This window comes from Phalacrocorax carbo, chromosome 6 (genome assembly GCF_963921805.1).
Source record: "Phalacrocorax carbo chromosome 6, bPhaCar2.1, whole genome shotgun sequence".
Lineage (NCBI taxonomy): Eukaryota > Metazoa > Chordata > Aves > Suliformes > Phalacrocoracidae > Phalacrocorax > Phalacrocorax carbo.
The window spans coordinates 56,222,445-56,246,424 of NC_087518.1; the positions used below are offsets into that span (position 1 = coordinate 56,222,445).

The 23,980-nt window shown below is 38.8% G+C and overlaps 1 protein-coding gene across 2 annotated transcripts in view; it reads right to left on the reverse strand.

Annotated features, from left to right (window-relative positions):
- COL24A1 (collagen type XXIV alpha 1 chain) overlaps positions 1-23,980 on the reverse strand; it is a 149,964-nt gene that overhangs the window by 82,392 nt on the left and 43,592 nt on the right. For both annotated transcript variants that reach the window (XM_064455448.1, XM_064455447.1), the window contains exons 11-19: positions 23,926-23,979; positions 23,375-23,419; positions 18,164-18,217; positions 15,609-15,653; positions 10,698-10,751; positions 10,563-10,607; positions 10,107-10,160; positions 9,432-9,485; positions 7,762-7,815 (exon numbers count right to left, since the gene is read on the reverse strand). In XM_064455448.1, the coding sequence (XP_064311518.1) occupies positions 7,762-7,815; positions 9,432-9,485; positions 10,107-10,160; positions 10,563-10,607; positions 10,698-10,751; positions 15,609-15,653; positions 18,164-18,217; positions 23,375-23,419; positions 23,926-23,979 (459 nt within the window). The remainder of the gene's footprint in view (positions 1-7,761; positions 7,816-9,431; positions 9,486-10,106; positions 10,161-10,562; positions 10,608-10,697; positions 10,752-15,608; positions 15,654-18,163; positions 18,218-23,374; positions 23,420-23,925; position 23,980) is intronic.

The window sequence follows — 23,980 nt, forward strand, 5'->3', positions numbered from 1 at the left end:
GCCTAGATTTCTATACAGCTCGTAACAGGATTTTTTAAAGATCCTGACCACACTTATCTGCTGAAATACACTAAAAAGTTAAGTCATTTCTTTGGAAGTTGCTAATTCATCCTTTCTTAATTTTCAATTTCCTCATTTAAAGACATTAAATAGTTACCAAGGGGTGGGTCATTTTGCACATCTGTAAATCTTTAACTTTCTAACGTGTGAACAAGCGCTAAATGCTGACACAAAGACCGATTTACCTCCTGGCAATAAACATTCCATAAAGCAGTCTGTCAAGAAAAATGTCTATTTAGACAGATTCTTATACTTTTATATGGGAATATGTCTACTTTATTTATTTGCGTAAGTAATTCTAGAAGGAATTCAGTAAGAACCATGAGATGTAAGCGTTGACAACCACTATCACAGTTAGAAAAAATCATGACTTTTAGAAACCTTCCATGTCAGGCACAGTCTTAGGTTGTGAGAGGGCTACTGGCCTAAGGGCATCAACACTAGCAACGCATTTAGAAGTTTAAAATCTTCATCATTTTTGTCTTTGCTGTAAGGCTGGATTTAGTCTTTTCTTCTCAAGCAGTACCACAGAGAAAACACAGATGTAATGGCAGTATTGGAACAGTATTTCCAAGACGTTCTCACATTAATAATCCATGAGATATGTGTAATAACCCAGAACACAGCCACTAAAGACAATTCCAGAAAAAGAATGAACCAGAAAGGAGTTCTTAAAACACCTCAGCAATGGTGTTTGGCATTCAGATTCTAAGCAGTGAAGTGGTATACATTCCTAGCTAAATCTGAATTTGCCAAGAGTTATTCAGCTGCCAGCTCCCTGTGAAGCTACGCCAATTAAAAATTCATTATTCTTCCATAAGTGAAAGGCCAGGAGATCAATGTGTAGTTTCCAGCTGCAACATCATTTTCAGCAAAGACTATTCAGAACAAAACGTCACTCAATATTATGATTTCTGCTAAGGAAATGCAAAGTGTAGATTCTTATCTTCCCATCAGCCAGATGCCTGGCAGCTGGTAGGTTACAAATTATTTTCAAAATCTTGCTGCAGATGTGGCCATTTGCCAGCAAAGCACTTTAGAGTTCACTCAGTTTAATCAGACTAGAGGTAGTGTCAGAAAAACCTCAAGTACCAGCTATCTCAACACAAATGTGCTTTACTCCTGCTGTGAAAGGGTTGCTTTTTGTACTGAATACAGTTAGATATAAAATTAACATAATTATTGCTCTCATTTATGAATATAATCTTTAATTAACAAAAAATGCAGGGATTATCAGGCTGTTACTATGTCAGGGCACGTCTTTTGGTACTGAAGTCAGTGCCTCAGAGATGAGGGATCTGCAAAAGCTGTTGCTTTTCTTCTGTTTGTTTTCCTGTGTGGCTGCTAACATGGAAGCAGAGTATCAGAAGTGTTTGGAAATTACACTCCATTTCCACTAGCAATTCTCTTACATTTGCAGAATCCCACCCACTCCAAGCTGCATCCACACAATGTTTGCCAGCATTGCTATTAGTCACTGACCCTCGTGCCCTCAGCAGCCCTCAACAGGATCAGGACACGAGCGCTGGTGGAAGGACACGACTGAGCAAAAACCTCTCCAGGGACTGTGATAGTCCCTTCAGTTGCCAATTTTCCCTGCTCCAATATTATTTCATTCAATCACATGCTGTGTTTCATTTGAACGAGAATTTAGGATAAATTCTGAGAAGCAATACCAACTGGATGCAGCTGCTGAACTTCAACGAGACGCCTTATTAGAGCTTTATTACTAATTATCATCAAATTACAAAAGGAAGATTTCTGCCTAAAACTAAAATCTCTCTAAACAGAGAAAATGAGCTGTGATTTTGTATTCTCAAATAAGTAGTGTTTATCATTCTTCTGAAAGGACACGCTATGCAGAGACACAATTCAATTTAAAAAAAATATCTATTTTTCTTCTCTACACAATTTTAGAAATGTCGGTATTCACAAAGTTACAGGACTTTGCTCTTTGCCATTTGTACAACTGTGTGACAGCGTCAATAAGTACAAAGTACTTAGTACAAGCACAAAAAGGAAAACACAAAGAAAAAAAAAAAAAGATTTGAAATGAGCTTTCTTCAGCATGTGCCAATCTAGCCAAAGTTTAATGCCAGCATTTTTAAAGGGCAGAGACAAAAACTTTAATTTTTTCCTACAAACCTTCAATTCTGATTTTGGAAAGGGCGAAAGAAGGAATCTAGCAGTACAAATTACAACTGCACAATTGCAATTTGTCAGAGAGCAGAAAAAGGGCAATCACGAATTACAGCACGCAATTCAGGAAAGCTTTGCAATTTACTCCTGCTACGACATCTGTAACACGATGCTGATGTTGCTTTGTGCTGTTGTCCAACTGCACATGGCAGATCTGTTCATCCACGCTCACTGAAATACTACTGACTGATTTTCTTGTGAGAGACTTAAAGTCACCAGTCTTCCAAATATGATGCGTTGTCCTTTAAAGCCATCTTGTTCATCTTCATATTACATGCAACACACATTAGAATCATTGTATTTACAACAAGTGGTATATAGCATAGACTACTTTATAGTGTGAGCAAGGCCCTACGCCAGCCCTTCAAAACATGTCCTTCACAGACCTGCTTGGCTGCTTGATGGCCAAAAAGGTGGCTGGTGATTCGCCTGCTGACCAGCACAGCAGCACCGGCCACCAATCAACATATTAAGGACCAAGTCTTGAAGTATTCTGTAAATCTACAATGTGAAAAATAAAGAGCTTTGGTAAGAACTTCAGTGCAGACCCGCTCCAAGGATCAGACAGGATTTCTAGAGGGAGCTTGGCACAGTTTAGTTAGAGCTACACTTGCTGTTGAACTCTGTTTAACAGTCTCTCTGCCCTGAAGACTTCCAGTAGTCAACACACAAGGTGCGCCACAGAAGAGGTGGTCTGTTGGGCAATCACAGCCCAGGGAGACCCTGGCCACCAGATCAATTACTTTCACAAGACTCAAAAATCAAGCCAGTCATTCAACGTCAACAGCTACCGCTGTGGAACTTTCCAATACATGTATCAATGCTAAGCAGAGAGATGTATATTTCAAAGTTTTGTTCTGACTTATGGCAAAAACGAATTTCAAGTGTGGGCAATTTCATAATGGACAAATACCAGATTATGTATTTATTTTAAAATATTCAGGCTAATTTTTGTGTTAAAGTCCTCCAATAACAGTCAAATTACTAAGGTCTGAGGAACAGGTCTTCTTTCAGGCGTGCTTCTAATGATATAAGTGACAGTGGGGTTAGGCAAAGCCTGAGTACAAAGAGAATTCATCAGGAACAGCTCTGCACATTTTGCAAATAAAGTATTTCTAACTTTAAACCTTAGAAAAGCGACTAGTAACTAATAGTGAAATAATCCTCATGCAAGGGAAACTCTGCTATCTTGCAGGAGTATTATTACACTGTACATTGCTTCTATACTGGGAACAACTGTATGCCCATAAAGATCTGTCATCTAGACTAAAGCCAGACCAAAAAAGTAAGGCAGAAATTCCAAATTTATTTGCAAGACTACTGTTTCTTCTAAGATCAACACCAAAACCCAAGAGCCAAAGCAATACAGGTGTTTAAAATCAAATAAAAACATTTAAATATTAGCTTGCCTTACTCTAGGCAGATTCAGAACATTAGGAGTTAAATAATGCCCTGGTAAAGCAACACAAATCAAGTTGTGTTTATCTGCGTGTCTCTCCTTCTCTAGGGGAGTCTTACCACAGCTCTGCTTGAAAAAGAAAAACCTCTGAGAAGACAAATCCTCTGCAGAGTACCTATGAAGGTCTGTGGAAACAGCCTAGGCCCTAACAGGTCCAGACTGAACTATTATAATCACTCTGAAGAAAATATAAAACACAGGAGGGTCACATGAACAAGTATTGTTCAACATTATTATTTCTGCAAATAATATTATATATAATATTCTATTATATTTCTGCAAAATTAATACATATTTCTTGAAAACACTCAGAAAGATGCACTTATGTCAAACAAATTTATGAACGGACCAAAGATTCTGTGCAAAGGCAAGCAGAAAGTATAAGCAATTCCACAAGAACCATTCAGTTTTATGCCAGAGCATGTGATTCATTCAGCTAAAAATTTGTCTTTATTTCTATATTTCCTTCAAGTCATTTGCACGCAAGTTATCTGAGGCAATATCGCAACAGAAGGCTGTTATCACTGCACTCATGGCACTGTTTGCACGCCCTCAGAACATCATGTGATAAGATAAAACATGCATTAAAAAAACACTTTAAAAAAAATGAACAAAAAGCAGCCAGTGATTCAATTACAAAATACGTGCCTTTTTGACTGTTTACTATTATTTGAATGTATCCTTTTCCTTTGTAATGCTATTGCCTCGAGCATGAAACATACCAGCTGAATCCCATATGAGTACCTTCCTGAAAGAATAAGCTAACGACTTCAGATCAAGATAGTGCACAGATGAAAAATGTTCTATTGAAAATAATGACTAATGCTCCCTCTGCTCCAGATGAGACCTATTTACAATATTCAGAGCACATCTGAAGGCACATCTGAAGGAAACCATCACCCTCATATTTGGGGGATAATTAAACGCAATTCATTTATCTATAAAATATTCTGAATACATGTGGAAGCCTGTTAAATCCTTGTCTAATTTCATTCACATTAACAATAAGCATTACATAATTCATCATACACAGTAAACACAGGTACTGTGGTTAAAACACTCAGACCAGCACTTTCCAGTTGTCATATCAATAAAATAAAGCTCTCTAGGAAGTTGACATTTTGGCTGTTCGTTTTTAGCTGCATGGCAAAGCAGGAAAATGCGTAAACCGATGAAGAATATGCTCCATAAAGCGCTCACTAAAGATAACCAGTGCCTTGTGAGCAGCACGCAGTCAGGCACGCGACAGACCCTGGCTCTGGGGCAGCACACCCAGAAGAGAACTTGGCTTGACACCGCAGGACTTCACTGAAAAAAAACGCGCTTGGCAGCCAACCCTCGTACAGGCGCCCAGAGAGTGAGCACAAGACCTCTGTCCCTCCCTCTACTCTCTCCTGCTCATCAGCACTGCATTTCTCCAATGGGCCCTGGCTTATTTCAGCTCTGATGTGGTGTACGTAGGCTGCACAGCTGCAGAGGAAAGATTTAGGAAGCAATTCACAGCTGACCTGCATATAAAAACCCCAAAACCCAGGAGGATGAATGAATCCTGCCAGGCCCACTCCCACTGTTGTGCGCAGAGATAACTACAGACTTCAGCTGCTGCAGTGCCTGATTTACACAGGAAGAAAATTAGGGATATGGTTGCTTATTCTTTATACTGGAAATGAAATACATAATCATATGTGTAATTCGAGAGACCAAAGGATCCCCAGTTTCTTATTTCACGTATACCCAAAACAAGCTTGAATATGGTGACAGGGCACATTTATAAATCCCGCTGTCCTAGTGTTGGACAAAAGGGGAGAGACACAGTTTGAAGTAGGATCTGACAGGTCCTGCCACTGGGCACACACAGCCTTGTTCCTCCTGCTCACAGCAACACCCAACAAATCCCAGCACAGCCTTTTTTTTTTTTTTTTAATAAAATCTTTCCTAGAAGGCATATAGTATGGGTTGTCATGTCCATACCAAATTCCAAGTATTCCACTTGTAAGACACTAATACATCACATTCTGCTGTTTCCAGAACCATCAGGGGGAACATACAGTAAAGGATGTAATGTCTGTTTTCTACATGGGGTCACAGGAAGCCTGACCATTCAGATAATTAAATAAGAACGAGGACAGCAGCCCCGTCTGACCTGCTAGCTGTCTGTTTTTAGAAAAGACATGATTAGACATATGACAGTAAGCTTTTCTTGTAGGAAAATCTGCACTAATTGCTCATACTTCATATATCCAGTTGTGTCTAAATAGCTTCTGGCAACAACAACTAGCCTATTTTTATAAGGCAAAGTAACAGGGATACAATCTTCAGTTTTAAGTTGGTTTTTAAAATTCCTTTTATTATTGAACTCCTAGAATTCCCAATTTGTTCAAGCTCCTGGTATACTGCTGTTCTATGTCCCTTCTATTTCTGCTGTTTTCCCATATGGTGACCATGTTTTTATGAAGTAAAAGAAAGCAAAACTTCTATGACTTTATTTGGATCTGCCTTGCGTGACTAAAGTTAAGAGAAACCTTGCTTTGTAGCTTTAAACCTGACATTTTGCAGGCAGTTATTCAAAGAAAAATACCTGGACACTCAAGCTTTAATTAGCTAAAATAAACCACTTTATCTGCCTTCTAATGGCTGAAGTAATTCTGCGCCCCTGAGCAAAAGGAAACAAAAGGAAATACTGAGCTTTTCAGACAGGAAGTTTTCCCATCCGCATCTGCCCTGAGGGTACCAGCCCCGAAGGATGAATTTCTCCGCAGGCCCAAAGGAATAGCGTGCCTGGGTTGGAGTAAGGAACTGTGAAGGGCTGTCAGGATAGGCGTCAGGGTCACCAGGACACAAGCTTCAAGACCAGCTGTTTGATACTAACCTGCCACAGGTGTCCCTTGCTGGAACGCATACAAAGAGAAGAGATGATGCAAGGATCTCTCTCAGTAACAATCCAAAATCCCGAGCCACAGAGGGAGGCAGCTGTGGGCAGCGCGCACAGGCTTTGGGCCTTGTTCATTCTAAAGGAAGGGCATGAAAATACCCTCTCCCTATTGACTAAAACATATTGGCTTATTCTGAAAAGATCATCTTGTGTTGCTACAACACATTTCCCTGGGAGTTGTCTCTCAATGAGGGCTTATCTCCAAGAAGAAACTGTGTTCTTTAGGATTTAGAGGAGCTATAACAACAAAGTATTCAAACCCAGTAATTTCTTCTCTGAAGATCAGAGGCCTTGGGCTCCCTATTAAAAAAGGGAAGAATATAGAGCCTTGGTTTGAGGAGATAGGCTCCCAGGGTTGCTGAATCTTGCAAGGCCAGAACATCTTAAAAAAAAAAACAAACAACCCAAAACAAACAAAAACCACATCCATTGGAGGAGACTGATTAAAGAGAAAAACCTGCATTTTTTGCTTTCTTCTCTCCAGCAAATATATGCGCGTATGCATATCTTTCCTGTACAGTCCACAGCAATTTTTCCTATAGAAAATGGTATAAATACCAAAAAGCACCAAAATGGAACAATTCAGAGACTGACTTAGTTTTGTGCAGATTTCCATAGTACTGTACAGTTCTTGGGCTAAGTTCAAGTGCTTGGCAATGCTTCTTATATATCTGTCGTTTATTCTTTGCATTCCTTGCAAATAAAATTAGTTTGTAAGAGATAAATATGCAACCAGCCTTGGAAAATCCCATTTGTAAACATGGTGTAGAATTCATGAATGGAAGTGTGCCTGAGAAATCACATGAGCCTCATTCAAGGTGTAATCCATAACACCTGGATTCAAAAGAGAAGAAAGCCTAATCATACAGGCAAATGAGGAGCTACTTTGTATTAAAAGATCCTGTATATTAATATTTTTGCATTAAAAATTATGAGCTAGAATCTTTTATACTTTATGGACGAGAATGAATTCATCATATATGACTGAATAAGAAGTATTTTCTAATTCAACTAAGACAACAATCTTTTGTCAACTAAACCCATTTACCTCTGATTTTTGCAATTTAGAACTAAATGACATTCAATTTAGTTCTATCAAGCCACTTCTTACCTCAGGTCCTGGAGGACCCAATGGCCCATGGGATCCAGGATCTCCAATTTTCCCCTTAAAAAAAGCCAAACAGTTAGATTTTTGATGATAATTTATTTTTTAAAAGCAGATTGTTATGAAGATTTTAAAAACATTTATTAAAAAGAAAGCCAAAAATGTGTTGAGATGACTTTTCCACTAAATAGAAAATTTTATAACTGCCTCTCTTTGGATTCAATTAAGACTAGTTCTCCTTTGTATCACTCTGAAGTCACAACCTTAGACAAATAAAATTGGGAGGTTTGGAATGGTCCAAGCAGTCATATGAAAAACCCCTTTGAAGTATATAGCTGTTTTCACAATAAAAACTATGTACTATTTAAAGGTCCAGGAGCTGTTATGGATATTCGTATGTATCTTAACATATAGTTTAAGTATCCAATCATGGCCAAAGAAATGGCAGTTTTGTGATTAATAATAGTAAAATTAGGTCCTATCCACATGTTATAGAGATTCCATGATATACAAACACTGACACACCTAAAAACTGACCAAAATATTTCTCTAAATTATAGCTGTTCTTCCACATTTTTAAAAGTTTGCTGCTGCTGCTACAACCAGGTGTTCCCCGAGCAAAATTAAAGTCTGACCTGGAAAATATTTTACTGTAAATGTATTCTACAAAGTTGAAAATTATATTACTTGCAGGACTAAGGTCTCATATCTTAATTTAGTGTAAGTCTAGAGGTTGATCACATTCCGCTTGTGCTTAAAATCTGAAACTGTTCAGGAATGGGCCAATTCACATGCTTATCTTTAAATGAAAATGCTTAGATCTTTAAAGGCAAAAAAAAAAATAAATCTAAGTTTTCCCATCTAAACTTAAGCAAATTGGTTTAAGTTTTTTCAGGATTAGTGTTTGTATTATAAAATCTCTGGGACAAAGACAGTATTTCTCTGAGTTTAAGGGCCTGTGACATTTATGAGGTCTAAGTACATTTACCAGATAGTGGTTTGATTGCTTGTAAGAAAATTAAGGCTGGAGTGATTAATTCTTTAACAACATTAAGCATTGGCAGCTTTTAATTACACACACAGAAGAAGCAGATAGTAGCGCTAAAAACAGGTGAGGAAAAAGCCAGGTAATCCTGTGCAATGCTTTTTCTGCCTCAACATTTACAAAACCAGCAGAAGTGGCAGCACTACACAGATGCCTTTCAAGTTGTTAAAAATCAGCAAATACTGGAATTCGGGACTACTCCCACCCCCATGAGAAATGACTGGCCATTATTAATGAGATTTCCCACACACTCTCCAAATCCAGCTAACCCAAATGGTCATCTTGGCAGCTCCCAAAGCTCTCAGTGGATTTGTTTCAAACATTACCAACACGTCTATTCCCCCACAAAGTGACTGTCACAGAATACCTAATATTCTGTGCACTCCCCTATTAAAATCTGACACATACTGATCTCTGTAATAAAATCTCACACGTTAGGATCTGACTCACTCACTAACCAGTCGCTAGAAATAAAGGCAGCTTAGACCTTATTCTTTGTTTATTTTGAATTAGGTAGCTTCTAGAGGATTACATGCAGTGTGAACATAAGATACAAAGAAGTAGCAAATATAACAACATAGTGACACATTGAGAGCAAAAAAAACCAAAACAAAACGATGTGTAAACTTACTGGGGGTCCTGGTTTTCCTCTGATCCCTGGGGGGCCTGGTAAACCAAGAGCACCCTAAAAAAAAAGAAAGCTATTAAATACACATGAAAATGTATTGTTGTATTATGGTGGAAGCAATAGAGTGCTACACTTTGCCACTTGAAACGGGCTTCGAAATAGTTCTGCAGGATGAGAAATGTCTTCTAAATTCAACTTTCATCAAAAGAATTCTCACAGGATGTGCTATTTCAGTGACTTCTGATGTACTAGCCAAGCAGAAAAGATATTTATCTCCGTCTGGCATGCTCCTTCATATTGTGAAACTATGTGCTGCTGCTAACCACAGTTGGTCCAGGTGAGCTGCAGATGAACCTCAAGGCTCAAGGGTAAATATCCTTTTCATCAGTTTCTTAGCAGGTTTCAGATCTTACCATAATTCTTTTCTTGTTTGATGCACCTCTGAACACACAGCAGCCAGAATTCTGCCCATGCCCTTTACTTGTCTCAGTTCACTACTTTCCATAACTAAGTTTTAATTAGCATTTCTTAAAAATATGGTAATTCAGTGGCATCCAGAAACTTTTACTACTGCATTCTACTTTTATGCAACTGACTTGTTGCATTCTAAGAGACTCAGAAACCTGATGAAGTTGCTGAAATTGCACAACTTTATAAAACAATGCAATTATAAATTACCTTGTCTCCTGGGTACCCCTGGTCTCCTGGCTCTCCTGCAAGGCCATGTTCACCCTAAACAACATATTATTTTATACAGACATATGTATGTAGCTTAAAATGAGGTAGTTATCAGAATTAAAGAATGAAAAAGAATAATTCCATATTCAGTATTTAAAGATAACACAGATCTTTGAATGCCAATGCAAGATGTTGCACTGAAGCACCCCCTCCAAGAAACCCTATAGACACAGCACTGTATATTGTTATGCCCAGTAGTAAGTGCTCTGTCCAGAAGTACATTTGTCTAAAGTACCAGATTGTGAGACTGAAGCAATTTAAAAAAAATAAAAGTCAGAAAAGAAATCAAAGTTAAAACAGGGAAGGTTTTGTCAAGTACATTATTTTGCCCAAGATTTAATGAAAGGAGTCTGAAAGAACTGTATATCTCTAAGATAATAGAAATATTTAAATCACCTTATCACCTTTCATTCCAGGCTGTCCCACACTCCCTGGGAGACCCTATTAAAATGAAGAAAACAAAATCCAGTGTTGGTCTATAATTGGGAGGGCAGTGCAGGCACCGGGCTGTGGGATCGTTTCGCACCATACCGTGGGCCCTGGAATTCCTGATGGTCCGCTCGGTCCTGCTGGCCCAACGCCTCCCTACGAGACAGCAAGAAAGGTAACCGCATTACACATTTGATGAAATGGAGTAACTTAAAGACTTGTAACAGAACATGGCACTTTCTGCAACACAGAGAGGAACCAAAATCTTTTTCAGGCTAATTTCTTGGGGAAAAAGTATCCCTGTTACAAGCCCTCCACCTTTACAGTTCCCAGCCACATCAGCAGAAACACAAGAAACCGAAGTTCCCTCTTTTTTCCTGTAGATTATGTATTCAAGAGCACATAGTAGTGCATTAGACAATGCAGAATAAGGAAGCTTTCTTTTGTACTGCAGCTGCACATTTGGCGGCTATTCCCTCTGTACTTAGGGTTACACGACATCACTATTCTGTAAGCATCGAATTCACCTTAAAGGAATTATTCTACCGTGTTTAGTGCCATAAAAAGTAACTTTTTCTAGGATTTCTCACCTCTCAGTGACTTCTACAAATTAAAAAAAAAAAAAAAAAAAAGATGGGATTCTTCCAAAATACCAAGTGCAGAAACTTAACCTAAATTCCAACGGGCATGCTGGCTTCTTCTGTTCTCACACACCTTCAAAGCCCTTACTACATCTCTTCTTTCTGGGATTTATATGGAGAGTTTTGTGACTTGAAAAAGTGAACCAGAAATGAAAGAAATTAAGAACCTTAATAGATCAACACAGCAACAGCAATAATATTAATGAAAGACGGTAAGATAAAACATAAGAAATGACTTAGCAATAGCTAAAACTCTATTACAGAGGGAAAAGTCTATCTACTTTCTGCCTACTCTACCTCTGGGGAAAAGAGGAAGAAAAGAAAAAAGGCAGTGTCATACCTCTGTGGCTCTGCAAGTATTTAGCAACAAATGCGAATACAGAAATCTTTTGCCACTTGCCGAGAGTGACGTGGAAAAGATGAGATCGACACCTACTGATTTCCAGTTCAGCACACATTCATTATTCTCTGGAGACTCTTTCAGCCATGTTAGCAAAAAACATTCTTCTGCAGCCATCATCAGGCTCATGGCTCACTGAAGAAAAAGGAAGACTGATGACTCAGCATCTCAACGGTGCTTGGTAAAGCTCCCAGGAAAACTGCCACTCTATATTGCTTTAGCTTTCCATGGCTGCTTAAATGACATATTCTGTCATGTTAGCTGATACCAAGATAAATTTTTTACATAGCTGTCTCTTACTTGTGCTATATGTTCTAGTTCAGCAAGGCATTTCCATATTAATGATACTGTATGTTGAAATGCATACTTACGGTAACAATAGCATTGGCTGAAAAATCACAAGGATACCGAGCTGGGAAATTTAGCTTACAAACACAGTGGGAAGACGTTTCAAAACAGCTTTACAAAATCCAGGTTGAAACTCCTGTCACAGTCTCCAGAGATATTGGCTGACATAATTAAGTGCAAAGAACTGGAATTACACAAAAATAAAACTGAAAAGTGATCTCACTGATAAAAGGGTTCCATTAGTAAGTCAGATTTTTAAATTGTCCTCCACCTACAACAGCCTTGCTTTGTGTTAGCACCTACTTATCAGTTTAGTTAAAACTTGCTGATAGATAGAAAACAAAAATTACTTCAGCTACATAAAGCGTACCTTTTCCACCATTTCAATGTGACAAGTGAAACTAAAACCAAATTGCTTTTACCTGTCAAAAAGCTAAGACACCAGAAAAGGAAAACTAATGCTTCCTAGTATAAGTTTTTTGTTTTATTTTTAAGAAAAAATGTAAAAAGAAAAGCTAGCTCTGATAACTGTAGTCATAAATTTTCTGAAAGCCTTAATCTTATTAAAACTCATGGCCTTGCAAATTGAGAGACTGACTGCTCAGCCAGCCAAAACGCTGAACTTGGCAACAGCTTTGTATATTGAGAAAGTCATGGAAGGAAGAAATTCTTGGACCCATCTTGCTGATGCTGCTCACTTTGCCATTGTTCTCATGAACAAACACAGACAAGCTACTTGAATTATTGCTGCTTGTTTCTGCCAGAATAATATATTTAATCTCGTGTCCAATATTGCATCTTGTAATAGTATAATGTGGTATAACTAAGTATTTTAGAACAAACACTGAGGTCTCTAGTTCTTTAGTCCATTTTGGATGACCACTAGTATCTGCCCGAATAAGGGCCATGTGAAAACAGAGGCCAGGGTGCACAAATGCGTTTGGAGAACAGGTGTGGTCAAGGAACAGGGTTGCACCACACAAGGTGTACTTGGGGTTGCTGGGGTCACCCGAAATTCCCCTGGGGTCTTGGCAAAATTCTGCTACAGTTTAAAAAGCGCAATGGTCCCTTGTAAAGAAACTCTGAAACAAGCTCAACTCTTCCAATTTTCTTACTGACTGGGAAAGTGGGAACCAAAGTAGCTAATATGTTGTAATGCAGAGACACAGCAGAGTGCATAACAGTAAATTTTACTGATGATGTCTATGCACTGTGTTAGTGTTGACAAAAGACTCATACCACTAGATACTAAAGTCCTCCTTAGCCATGTTCCAACCCTATTTCAAAACTCCAACTAGATTTGCTGATGCTTTGGAAACTTCCAAAGGGTGTTCAGAAATCTGGAGGAAATGTTGCTGGGCCATTTTCCTCAACTGCAAAATCTTACTGTACCAGTAAGGTCTTATAAACCACGGAGAGTTAATTGCCTCTGAGCAGCAATGCTAATGTGTCTTGGCTAAATAAACGAAGACACCTTTAAAAAAAACTCTAATATACCTGTAAGGCCTATTAAGCTGTCAAAAGTATGTACCATGACCCTACCTTTATGAAGCTGCATTTCTTCGTCATAAGCACTTGTCCATACATATTTTTGTTCACACATTTGTCACCCCAAGCACTAAACTCTATTAAGACCAGAAGCTCGACTGCAAAATTATTTCTGCTTCCAAAAAATGTCATTGTTTTTCAGCACATATACGTACACCCCAACTACAAACACACAAGTGTATGGATCAAAGGAACTCTCTGCTCCACAAAAGACCCCTAATTCCTTGCAGTCAAATGGAGCTGCAGCAGATGATGTAAAGCTTCTAACAGTTCTAGGGGTCAAACTCTCATTCCAAGGAAAGATATGAATATCAGCACACTCCCTGTAAGAGTCCTGTTCCAAATTGTCACACTGTGAAACTAAAAACCTATACACAGGAAGAATTAGCTTTGTTATTGTAGATAATGAAGAAAGAAATATCAGTTGCTATGCTTTACTTCCTTGTCTTTGAATACAAATTACGCAGAGCACACGGGCACATAATCAATGCCCTTACACAGCTGGAACTGTGCAAGAGAGTCCCACATACAAACAAGAGGTGGCAGGCCATTCACATGGAGTTCACAGGAAAAGCAATTATTGATTTCAAGCTACTCACAATCTAAATACGCCATCAACTTTTTCTCTTCCAAGAAACAGCTCTCATTATAGTTATATTTCAGCTATGTACAAGTGGCAAAGGTTTTGGACTGATGATTGAAAATGGGCCTATATAAATGGCTGCAACCCATCAATATGGCAAATAGAGCTTTGACCATGCAAACATTTATGCTGACAAATTCTAGGAAGGGCTAAACTGCTGACTAACCTTTAGTCAAAATAATCAGTATCTTTTTAGAAGTCATATATAAGCTTTTTTAAAAGTTCAGATACATTTGTGCAATTATGAAGGTCCTTGAGATAAAATTCCAATGACGGTCATGTAAGAAAAACAAACTATAGTATACTTCAAAGTAAATTCTCAAGAGTGCAACCTCTAGGCTCACGAGCGGCTCAACTGGCTCAAATATGTAAACTCACAAGAACACAATGATTCATGTTTGCATGATGATGAAGGCTGGAAGCCACAGAGGTTCCTTGACCAAGCTTGTGTGCCTTCACTATAGCAATGCCATAACAATCCCAATCAGGCAGCAAGGGATGACTTATAACATTTTTTTGTTCTGGGCATATCATTAAAAATATAATAATAACGGCACTCAACTGTCATACTTCAAAGGAAAAGTTAGATAACCATCAGTATAAACTAACAAGCTATCAAGAATGTTTCAGATATCTACATATAAAAAACAAAACAAAAACACCACCAAAAAAACCCCAAACCCCACCAAACACCACTGGAGACAATCATGGCTTGCTTAAATCAAGTGTAAACATGCTATTTTGTCCCACATGTTATGAACCATGAACTCAGCTGGGTAGCCAGCCTTGATTGTGCCAACATAAAGAATCAAATCCAGATCCTCTATCAGTAAACATATGAACGACTTAAAATTAGGGACTAAGACTACGCAGTATGAAAGTATCATTCCTTCCTACCTCCTGCAGGACTCATTCATGTCACAGAGCTTCTCTGGTGCAACTGTAATTAGACAACTACAGCTTGCAACCCCGTAATAAGCACCACAACCTTATTTTAAAAATGTAAAAAAAAAATTTGAATACGATACTGTATACAAATAATTTTGTTTAGGAATTCTGCTTAGAATTTGGTTGCCGTATACAGGAATGAATGAGGGCTGTGGTTGTTAAAATGTTTGAAAGTATTGCACTTTTTCAAAAAGTAATGTGGGCTTTAGGGGTATAAACTAGAAAACTTGTTTATTTAAAATAAAAATAAAAAAACCCGAGACACACCAGATCAGAAATAACTATAGAAATCCAAACCAAATATAGAAATTACTCCATACCAGCAATATGACAGCCATTTCGTAGAGTCATTTTAATTAAAACCATGGCTAACTGAAACAAAAGCTGTTTAAACTCCTGGATTCTTATATTTGTTTTTATTATTTCACAAACAAACAAGACAAATAGTCTATGAAGCCACATCAAAGTAATAAAAGCGTACTCACTCTTAGTCCTGGAAATCCAGGAGGACCAACACCACCAACAATTCCCTTCGAAGAAAATGAATTTTAGATCATCTGAATGTTACAATTTAAAAAAAATTCCCAGTGATAAGTTAAACAAAAGTGATCTGCAGAGGAAGTCTGTTGGGATTTTTACAGAGCTCCTGACGAATGACAGCTTATTACTGTACAGGGGAGCATGCTTATTAAAATCCCTGGTTGTGGAGTTAGGTCTCAAGATATTTGCATCATGTAATCATTCTTGCATTACCAAGGAATATGAGATTTGTTATGATATTTAAAGTGGAATGAAGAAAAAATAATTTTTTGGGGTAGAAAAGAAATCACCAGAATTTATTAAGGTTCCTTTGAAAGACAAATAGGACACTGGCTCAGTTCATAAAGACCTTTGCAAATTAAAGGCAACTCTTTATAAAATTATTTCATGATACGAACTACCGTATTTGTACTGTATTTGTTTTATGGAGAAGTAACAAAGTCAATGGTACCCTACTGCTGCCTCTGTTGCCCTCAAGTTTAACTCAGGAGAGCCTAAAATCCTGAATGCTGTGGAAAACAGTTGCCAAAGTCTCTTTGCCCTTCATGAAAGGGGTATTGTAGCCCTCCAGGTCAGCATCCTTCACGCAGGCTGTCCCAACACCTGGGACCTGCTACTCAGTGGATATGATACATAGGGTTCACTGCAGCCCATCAGCACCCACAGCGAAGGGGAATTTTTATGCAAGCAAATCTGAGCCCATTCTGAAGCTGCCCAACAGGGCATGGCTGCTGGGCATGGCACAGAGGACACCCTCGTGCTCTCCTCCCTTCTCTGGTGCCTACGCACCGACCTAACCACAGGGGAAGCTGAATGCTCTAGCAACGTCCTCCAAGGCAGGCTGACATCCTCAGAGAATTGAGAGGGTGTTGTGAAAATGAAGGATGGCATTACTCTGTTAAGCAGAAGAAATTAAGCATGGAGACAAATGTTATTAGTGTCAAGTCAGCACATGGGAAGAAACGTCTTCCCTTCAAGTTCCTGCCACCACAGGCCTCCCAGGCAGCCCCTGCTCTCCACTGCCAGCGCACGAACAGGCTCTGTAAATATCCCATTAGCGTTGCAGCCCCCTGCAGCTGCAGCTCTGGCCCCTCGCCTGAGCAAGCCCTGCGGCGTGAGTTTTGGGGGAGGAGGGGAGAGGGGTTGCTGCCTGTCTGAGAAGGCAGTAAGATCAGCAGCTGTCCTGGCAGATTAGAAGGAACTTGTTTGCAAATGCTTGCTTTAGAACAGGCTTCTTTGTAAAGTGCAAGTCTGTAATTTCAGATCCAGGCTTTCTTAGCGTGCTTCTATTAAAGTACTGTTGTTCTGCAGATCTTGGGAAAAGACAATATCTGCTTTATCATGAAGGGAGGGAGACTTGGGAGTATGAGGACAGGAAGGAAGAACTAACCTTTTTATATCATTTGCAAAGCAGCTGGTGACACTCACAACCCCTCAGAGGGCTTTCAAGATGAAAAGCACCATACAGACATCACCTGACATTCCCACAAGGGGATCTTTGCCTCGGGGACCAGAAACACAAAATAATTTTTTTCCTATGTTCCAAATGCCGACACCAACCATTGATGACCCACCAGCAAAATTAATGTAAACTTTTTGAAAATCATTTTCTAAGATGTGTCAGGAAAGGGCAGGCCTTCAAAAAGGAGACCATCTCTGCCCAGTTGCTGACTCTGGTCCATATCAGAACAACCTTTAGACACAAACTGAAAGCAGTTTCCAAAGGAGCATCCAAGAATCAAAGCAGATTCAAATCAGCTGCTCTTTCACCCAGCACTTATCTCTGTTCCCTTGTCTGGCCCAAAGCCCTTTCACTGGTTTCTCGTATCAAAGGAAACCTGAGTTCGGAGTCTGCAGCCACAGTTTCCCTACAAATACAGCAAGACAGCAAAGATCCTTTGAGGGCAGCCAGCGAAGTGACGTGACTGTGCCACAGTTTGAATACCATACCACGAGAGCACTTCAGCCTGCACACACTGCCAAGGACAAAGCTGTTATCATACTGATTACAATGCACTAAAAGACATACTAGCATAATTGCATTCAGTAACAGCTCAAAGGATGAAATCAACTATCAAATGCATAAGCATACGAAAGCTAGGGTTTTGGCACACATGCAGAATCCCATTTTATTAAGGGGATCTTAGAATAATGGTTTAAAAAACAAAGTCATATCCAATGCAAGAATCTTTGAAGACAAAACATTCATCAGTAATGCAATGAGGACAGCAAGACATCTGATTCTCAAGGTAGTCAGCACATGCAGCAGCGGAAACTGTGTTCTCTCAGCAGCTCGCTGGATCTTTTCTCTCTCTCTTTTATGCCACTGCTTGTTACAGAACTATCCTAGTAATTTACATGGAAAAGTAACAGTCCGAAATGTTCCTGTGGACTTCAAGACACTGCTTTTGAGGCAAAGTCTCCTTTCCATTTGGGAGGGGAGTTAATATTGAGTGTTACGAACTTTATTATGTTAATCAACACACAATTTGATACTTACAGGATTCCCATCTGGACCAGGAGGCCCTCTGTTTCCAAAGTCACCTGGAAAACCCTAAAGCAGAAGAGAGAATGCTTGTTCTTTATTATCCAAGACACAGAAGGTGGTCTGAACACTGATTACCTACACGTATTAGAAATCAGGATATCAGCAACTGGATTCAAGGAGAGAGATGGAGGAATGGGAGAAGCAGAGAGTTTCAGCTGCACGGTTCAAATTAACAGAATAGAGTTATTTGTCTCCTAAAATCATAACCAAAAAAAGATACAACTATACACAATGTAAGCATAGGGCAAAATCAGATGACTGAATGCTTTAAGAGCAATATTAAACAAGTATTACTTGAATTGTTTGCTTGGAGTCTTTTCTCCTATTTAGGATTTTTAATTCAAATACTTTTTTTCCCCCTGTTACCTACAGCATTCACTAAAAAGTGTGTCTTTTGTTCTCTCCTTACTCTTCCCCAAATATGACTGGTTGCAGTCTCAGTGTGACACAGGTTCATTAGAAATTAAATTTTTCATCTTTCTGGCACAACACTTTCCTTACCAATGTGACCACTTGCCTTAGTCTGCATCTAGGGACTGAAACAACAACTCAAACAAGACATGGAAAAGCCTCTTCATTTTATCAGAGTTTTGACTTCAGAGACTAGTTTATTAGGACAGGGAAGAAATCTGACTGGCCAGTCAAGCATCGAAGCTTGAAACAGGATTTCCATTTCTTGCTTGAGAAACAAAATGAAATGGAAATCCACCACCTTACTGGCTCTAACCTTTCTTGCTTCCTCTCAGGGTTTTGCAGATTGTTTTACTTCTTTCCCGTGTTGCCCACTGCAGAAGCATGAGTTCCTGGGGAGAAGTGATCTGGGGTTTATTTTTTGGGGGTTGGGGTTTGTTTGTTTGTTTGTTTTTTTTTAATTAATTTTTATCAGTGTACTATTGCCAGGCAGATCTCACTATTTCTCTGGAAGAGCCACATGAAGCTAATAGCAAACTCATGCTATTAGTCTGAGGCAGCACCATGAAATATTTTCATGATTCCTATCACTGCATAAAGTTAGGAGAAAGGACGGAGCATAGATCTACAAAGAAGTCAACATCCTTTTTAATTACATGGTAAGGTCAATAAAAGAGCCTATCACAAAATTGCAAAATACCAAGTGGGAAAGGATTCTGCCTGAAAAAAATCCAAGCTAAGGCGCTCACAGGAAAGAGACTTTACCTAGAACTGAAAAATCTTGCACAACATTAGAGTACTGAGGTAACTGAGATATGCCTTGACCTCAAGAAGTCAGCCACAAAGCACCGGAGCATTACTAGTCCATCTCCATGGGGAAAACACTTAAATTCCAACCTTACGGCAATTTTTACATTAAACACTCTTGTCTTTTCAATGTTTGAATGTCTTTTTACCCCTCCCTGTGTATTAGGAACAGTACTTTGAGGCATTAACCTTTCGCCTCTGTAAGACTGTGTTCAAACCTGCTGCAGGTCAAAGGTACAATAAATTTCACTTTTGTAATCTACCTTGTTTGGAGGACATCCACATAGCTGTCCAGCTCAGGACTTAGTACAGCAGTGTCTTTCCTTAATGGAACGGGGGGATATGCATCATCATACAACAGTATATGAACAGCAGTCAGGAAGACAATATAAAACTGCGGCAAGGAGGTGGGAAAATCATCATAAATCAAAGTAGTTTAAGCACTGCTTAAGCCATATTTGGCTTCAGTAATAAACCAAAATTCTATAGAAGTTAAGACAGGTGTTTAGGTGTGTGTATATATGCATACACACTGCTAAAGCAATATGCTGAAACAACTTAACAGGTTCTTAATTCCCATCATCATGCACAATACCATGAATTAATCTGAGACATGCCTAACCCTTCCTGTACCATCTTTTGGGTTGATTTTGGTTGGAGTTTTTTCTGCATTCTCCTGCAAATTCAAGAATGCAAGAGATAGGAATGCCTCTCACAACGATGAAATTTTTATTCAGGATCTGATCGTGGAACTCACAGATAAGAATCTATAGGCATAATTGTATGATCTGACAGTACAGGTCTTTATATTGTTACTGCCTTATAATTTAAGCAGTAGAAGTTTGTAGGTTAACGTTCAAGAAAGCAGATTTCATTGATCCTCAATCTGTACACCATTGGCCAAATTTTTGCACAACTTTGAAAACGTACTGTAAATTTTAGACCTGCAAAATGGGTATTTGACATTGCCCACATTGTTAAAAGCTACCAGCTGATAGGATGTAGACAAAGATTAATTCACTACCCTTTCCTTAATAGCATAATATTTTGGTTGCACTGCCTACTGTTGGTAGACGTTGGAAGAGGCAGAATTGCCATAACACACATGAATATAATTTTAAAAAAAAAAAAAGAACAACAAAAAACCACCACCACATAAATGAGGCATCAAAAGTGAAATGGAGGGTGCAATGCGACAGTTTCACCAGCCACCAGATCATAGATGCAGGTCACAGATGATGGTTTATATACAGCAGGAACCCAGCATAGCATGAGTTATGAAAGCGACAGATCACTCACAGACATCATAATCCCATTCTCAACAGCACATCTTCTAACTGATGCTGATAAAACTATCTTAGTAAGTAGAAAAATGAAAGGAAACTGTAACATAGGAGAAAAGTCAGAAGTCTAAAATTGGAAGTAATATAATAATACAACTGTGCAACAAGTGTTTTATTATATCAATATTAAAACCTAACATTACTATAAATCATACAAAGGACAACTATTCATAATTTTAATATAAAACAGAACCTGACCTGTTTTTACAGTTACAATGGACTTGATTAATAAATTCTTGGTATAATTTACAAGGTTGGTTCTGTCACATTGATCACTGGCTGTAAGTAATCCCATACAGGAGAAAACCATGTAAAGACATCCCCCCAAATGTGATCAAACCATGTACATGAAAGCACTATGTGTCATAATAACAAGACAGACAATGCATTAAAAATACTGCAGAACTAGCTGAAATTCATATTACAAGCATACAATGGAAAGACATTTAATACATATTTTTACTATGAAATATTTTCTTTAAAGCACAATGTATGCAAAACCAATCTAAAATTCAAACAAATCATCTCTACCATCTTCACTACAAAGATTTTGGTAATTGAATACTTTGTTCCATTTCAAGTATGCCAGAGATGTTACAAATATGAATAACTGTTCAATAAACTTGCTAAGTAGTAGTATTTTGACTTGTAAGTGTACGATCCCTCATACAATCCACTTTTCTCATACTTTAACAATACCTCACAAAAGTAAGATCATATTTGGGGTCTGTTTGCTTCCAGAAGGATCTCTTTCAGTCAGACAGGTAGGTTCCCCACCCCCAAGTATTACTGACAGAAGTTTTGTCCAAAGCAATAAGTTGCACCCTAGAACACAAGGTGAGGAGCCTGACTTCAGGCACTATGCAATTCCCAAAGTTCCTTTAGCGACAGTGCCCTGCCCCAAAGCACCGGCGTTGTTAACCCCGGGACACCGTGTCAAACGACATTATGACAGCTATCATTGTCTGGGGTTAAAATAATACACAGTCTCTAAGCCTGAGATCCAGCCAAGTACTTCAGGCCAGGTTCCCATGTGATTGCTCTCCTGCTTTGGTCCCTGTATTAGTGGCCTTTAGTCAAATAAGTACTTTATAGATCATAGAAAGGATTTGGAATGAACCTTGGGATTAAGGAAATGACAACATTACAGAGGAATCAGTACTGAATTAAGGTAATCATGGACATTGTGCAGAGGTGCTTTTGGTGCTCTGTCACCTATGTGTAACATCTCTGAATTGATTTATGTAAATAAAAGTCCTTACCAGAGCATAGCCTGGCACTGATAGAAGTTGTGGTCTTATTGTAAATGAAAAATAACTGCTTACCACAGCACGCACAGCACCAGCTGCTACGGATTGAAACGAACTACTACACTGGCAATCAGAAGGCTCAGTGAAACCTGCCCTGAGAAAGAGACTATAATGCAAAACATGTTTTCAGAGTACCCTGCTCCCACCTCCTCTTCCTTTTCCACACTGAGCAAGCGCCTTTGCCTTCTGTCCAGGTTCTCCTTGTTCTTAAATGCTGCAAGCGACTCACCAGCACGACACGCTGCCAACTACTGCAAGGTACTGATGGCACAGACCCCTTCTTGCCCAGCACACAGACAGATGCACGAAGTAGCATTTGATTCAAATTACAAGCAAACTACAGTATGGTCAACAAGCACAGGAGCACCCTGTCCTGCTAACTGAGTAATTAAATGAGATTCTTACTCTGATTTTATACCTTAACAATTCGTTAGCAGCTTCAGAAAGAGCGGCCTATCAACTTAATGGCACTTTTCTCTGCTTGCCTTTCTTTGCATGAAAGGGAATTTTGTCGAAGGCTAGCGCCTTTTCTGGCCGGTGTTAGATCACACAGAAAACAAAACATAATTAAACAGAATTCTCCATACATCAAGGGCCAAACAATGGTAATCACACTACTACTGCCGAACAAGCTTGTTCAACATGCTAGATGAAAGCCATCCGAACAGTTGAGCACAACTGAGTGCACAACTGGGGAATGCTATCACAGTTTCCAATCTCAAACCACAAGCAAGTTAAAATTGGAAACTCCTGGATAGCTTCAAAGACCTAAAATAATAAGGTTGCAGCAGGAAACAAAACATTTGGCATTGAAGTTATACCACAAGAAATATGTAAACCTTGATAATGTATACTTGGCAGATTTGTGTTTATTCTCAGCTGTAGAAATATATGTTAAGTAGAGGACAGCTTTAATTTACCGTAGCCCAGAAATATCAGACATTAGAAGCAGCTGATTTGCATTCAAACCAACACCAAAATCAGACTCATGAAACTTGCATCATATCTGTACCTTGGGCTAACACTAATTTTACAGAATATATTTATGTTTCTGTCATCTTTTAACCCTCAGGCAACTGATATCAGTAACCAGCCGTAAGGCTCATCATGTTAAGTCTTCCTCTAGTTACAAGCTGCACAGATTTTGCAGTACTGCAAAGTACTAACTGGAAACAACAGAAAGTCATCTATGGACAAAAATAATATTTTAATCAGCTGATTAAAGTTACAGAGTGAATTACAGATGCATTTACATTGGCAGCAGAAATTGTAGCAAGTGTTAGAAGCTTTACCTGCCTCCCTTTAGGGCCTCTTTTTCCACGGAAGCCTGGGATGCCCTGAGAAAGAAATAACCCATCATAAGTAGGTGTACTCTTCTTCAATAGCTTCCATGAAAGTACGTGGGCAGGCATCCTTTGTGCTCAAGAAAAGCAAGAAAAAGCTTGAGCACAGACTGACAGAAATTAAGATTTCCATGATTGGTTTTATTGCAAACACCATCTGACAACTGACAGATATTAATTATTGACTGAATGATATTGTGTCAATGAAAAATACTCATTATGGACCTCAGTGGTAAGAAAAAATACCCCTAATCATTGCAGCTCTAGATGAAATTCAAATAATAATTTGCATCTGCTCCCCATTTAACTTTAGCACCAGTGCATTTCATTGATTAGACTAATTAGATATGACCTATTTATTTAATTTCCTCCACACCAGTTTTTCCTTTTAGCCAAAGACTTAAATGAATGGTTATACCTTGTACATTTTTTCCCCATTCTAACATATACTGCATTACCGCCCAAACACCAATACTTCATTAACGTTCCGTTAAACCTACCCTTTCTCCTTCAGGTCCTGGTTGTCCTGCCACACCTGGAGGTCCAATGAAACCC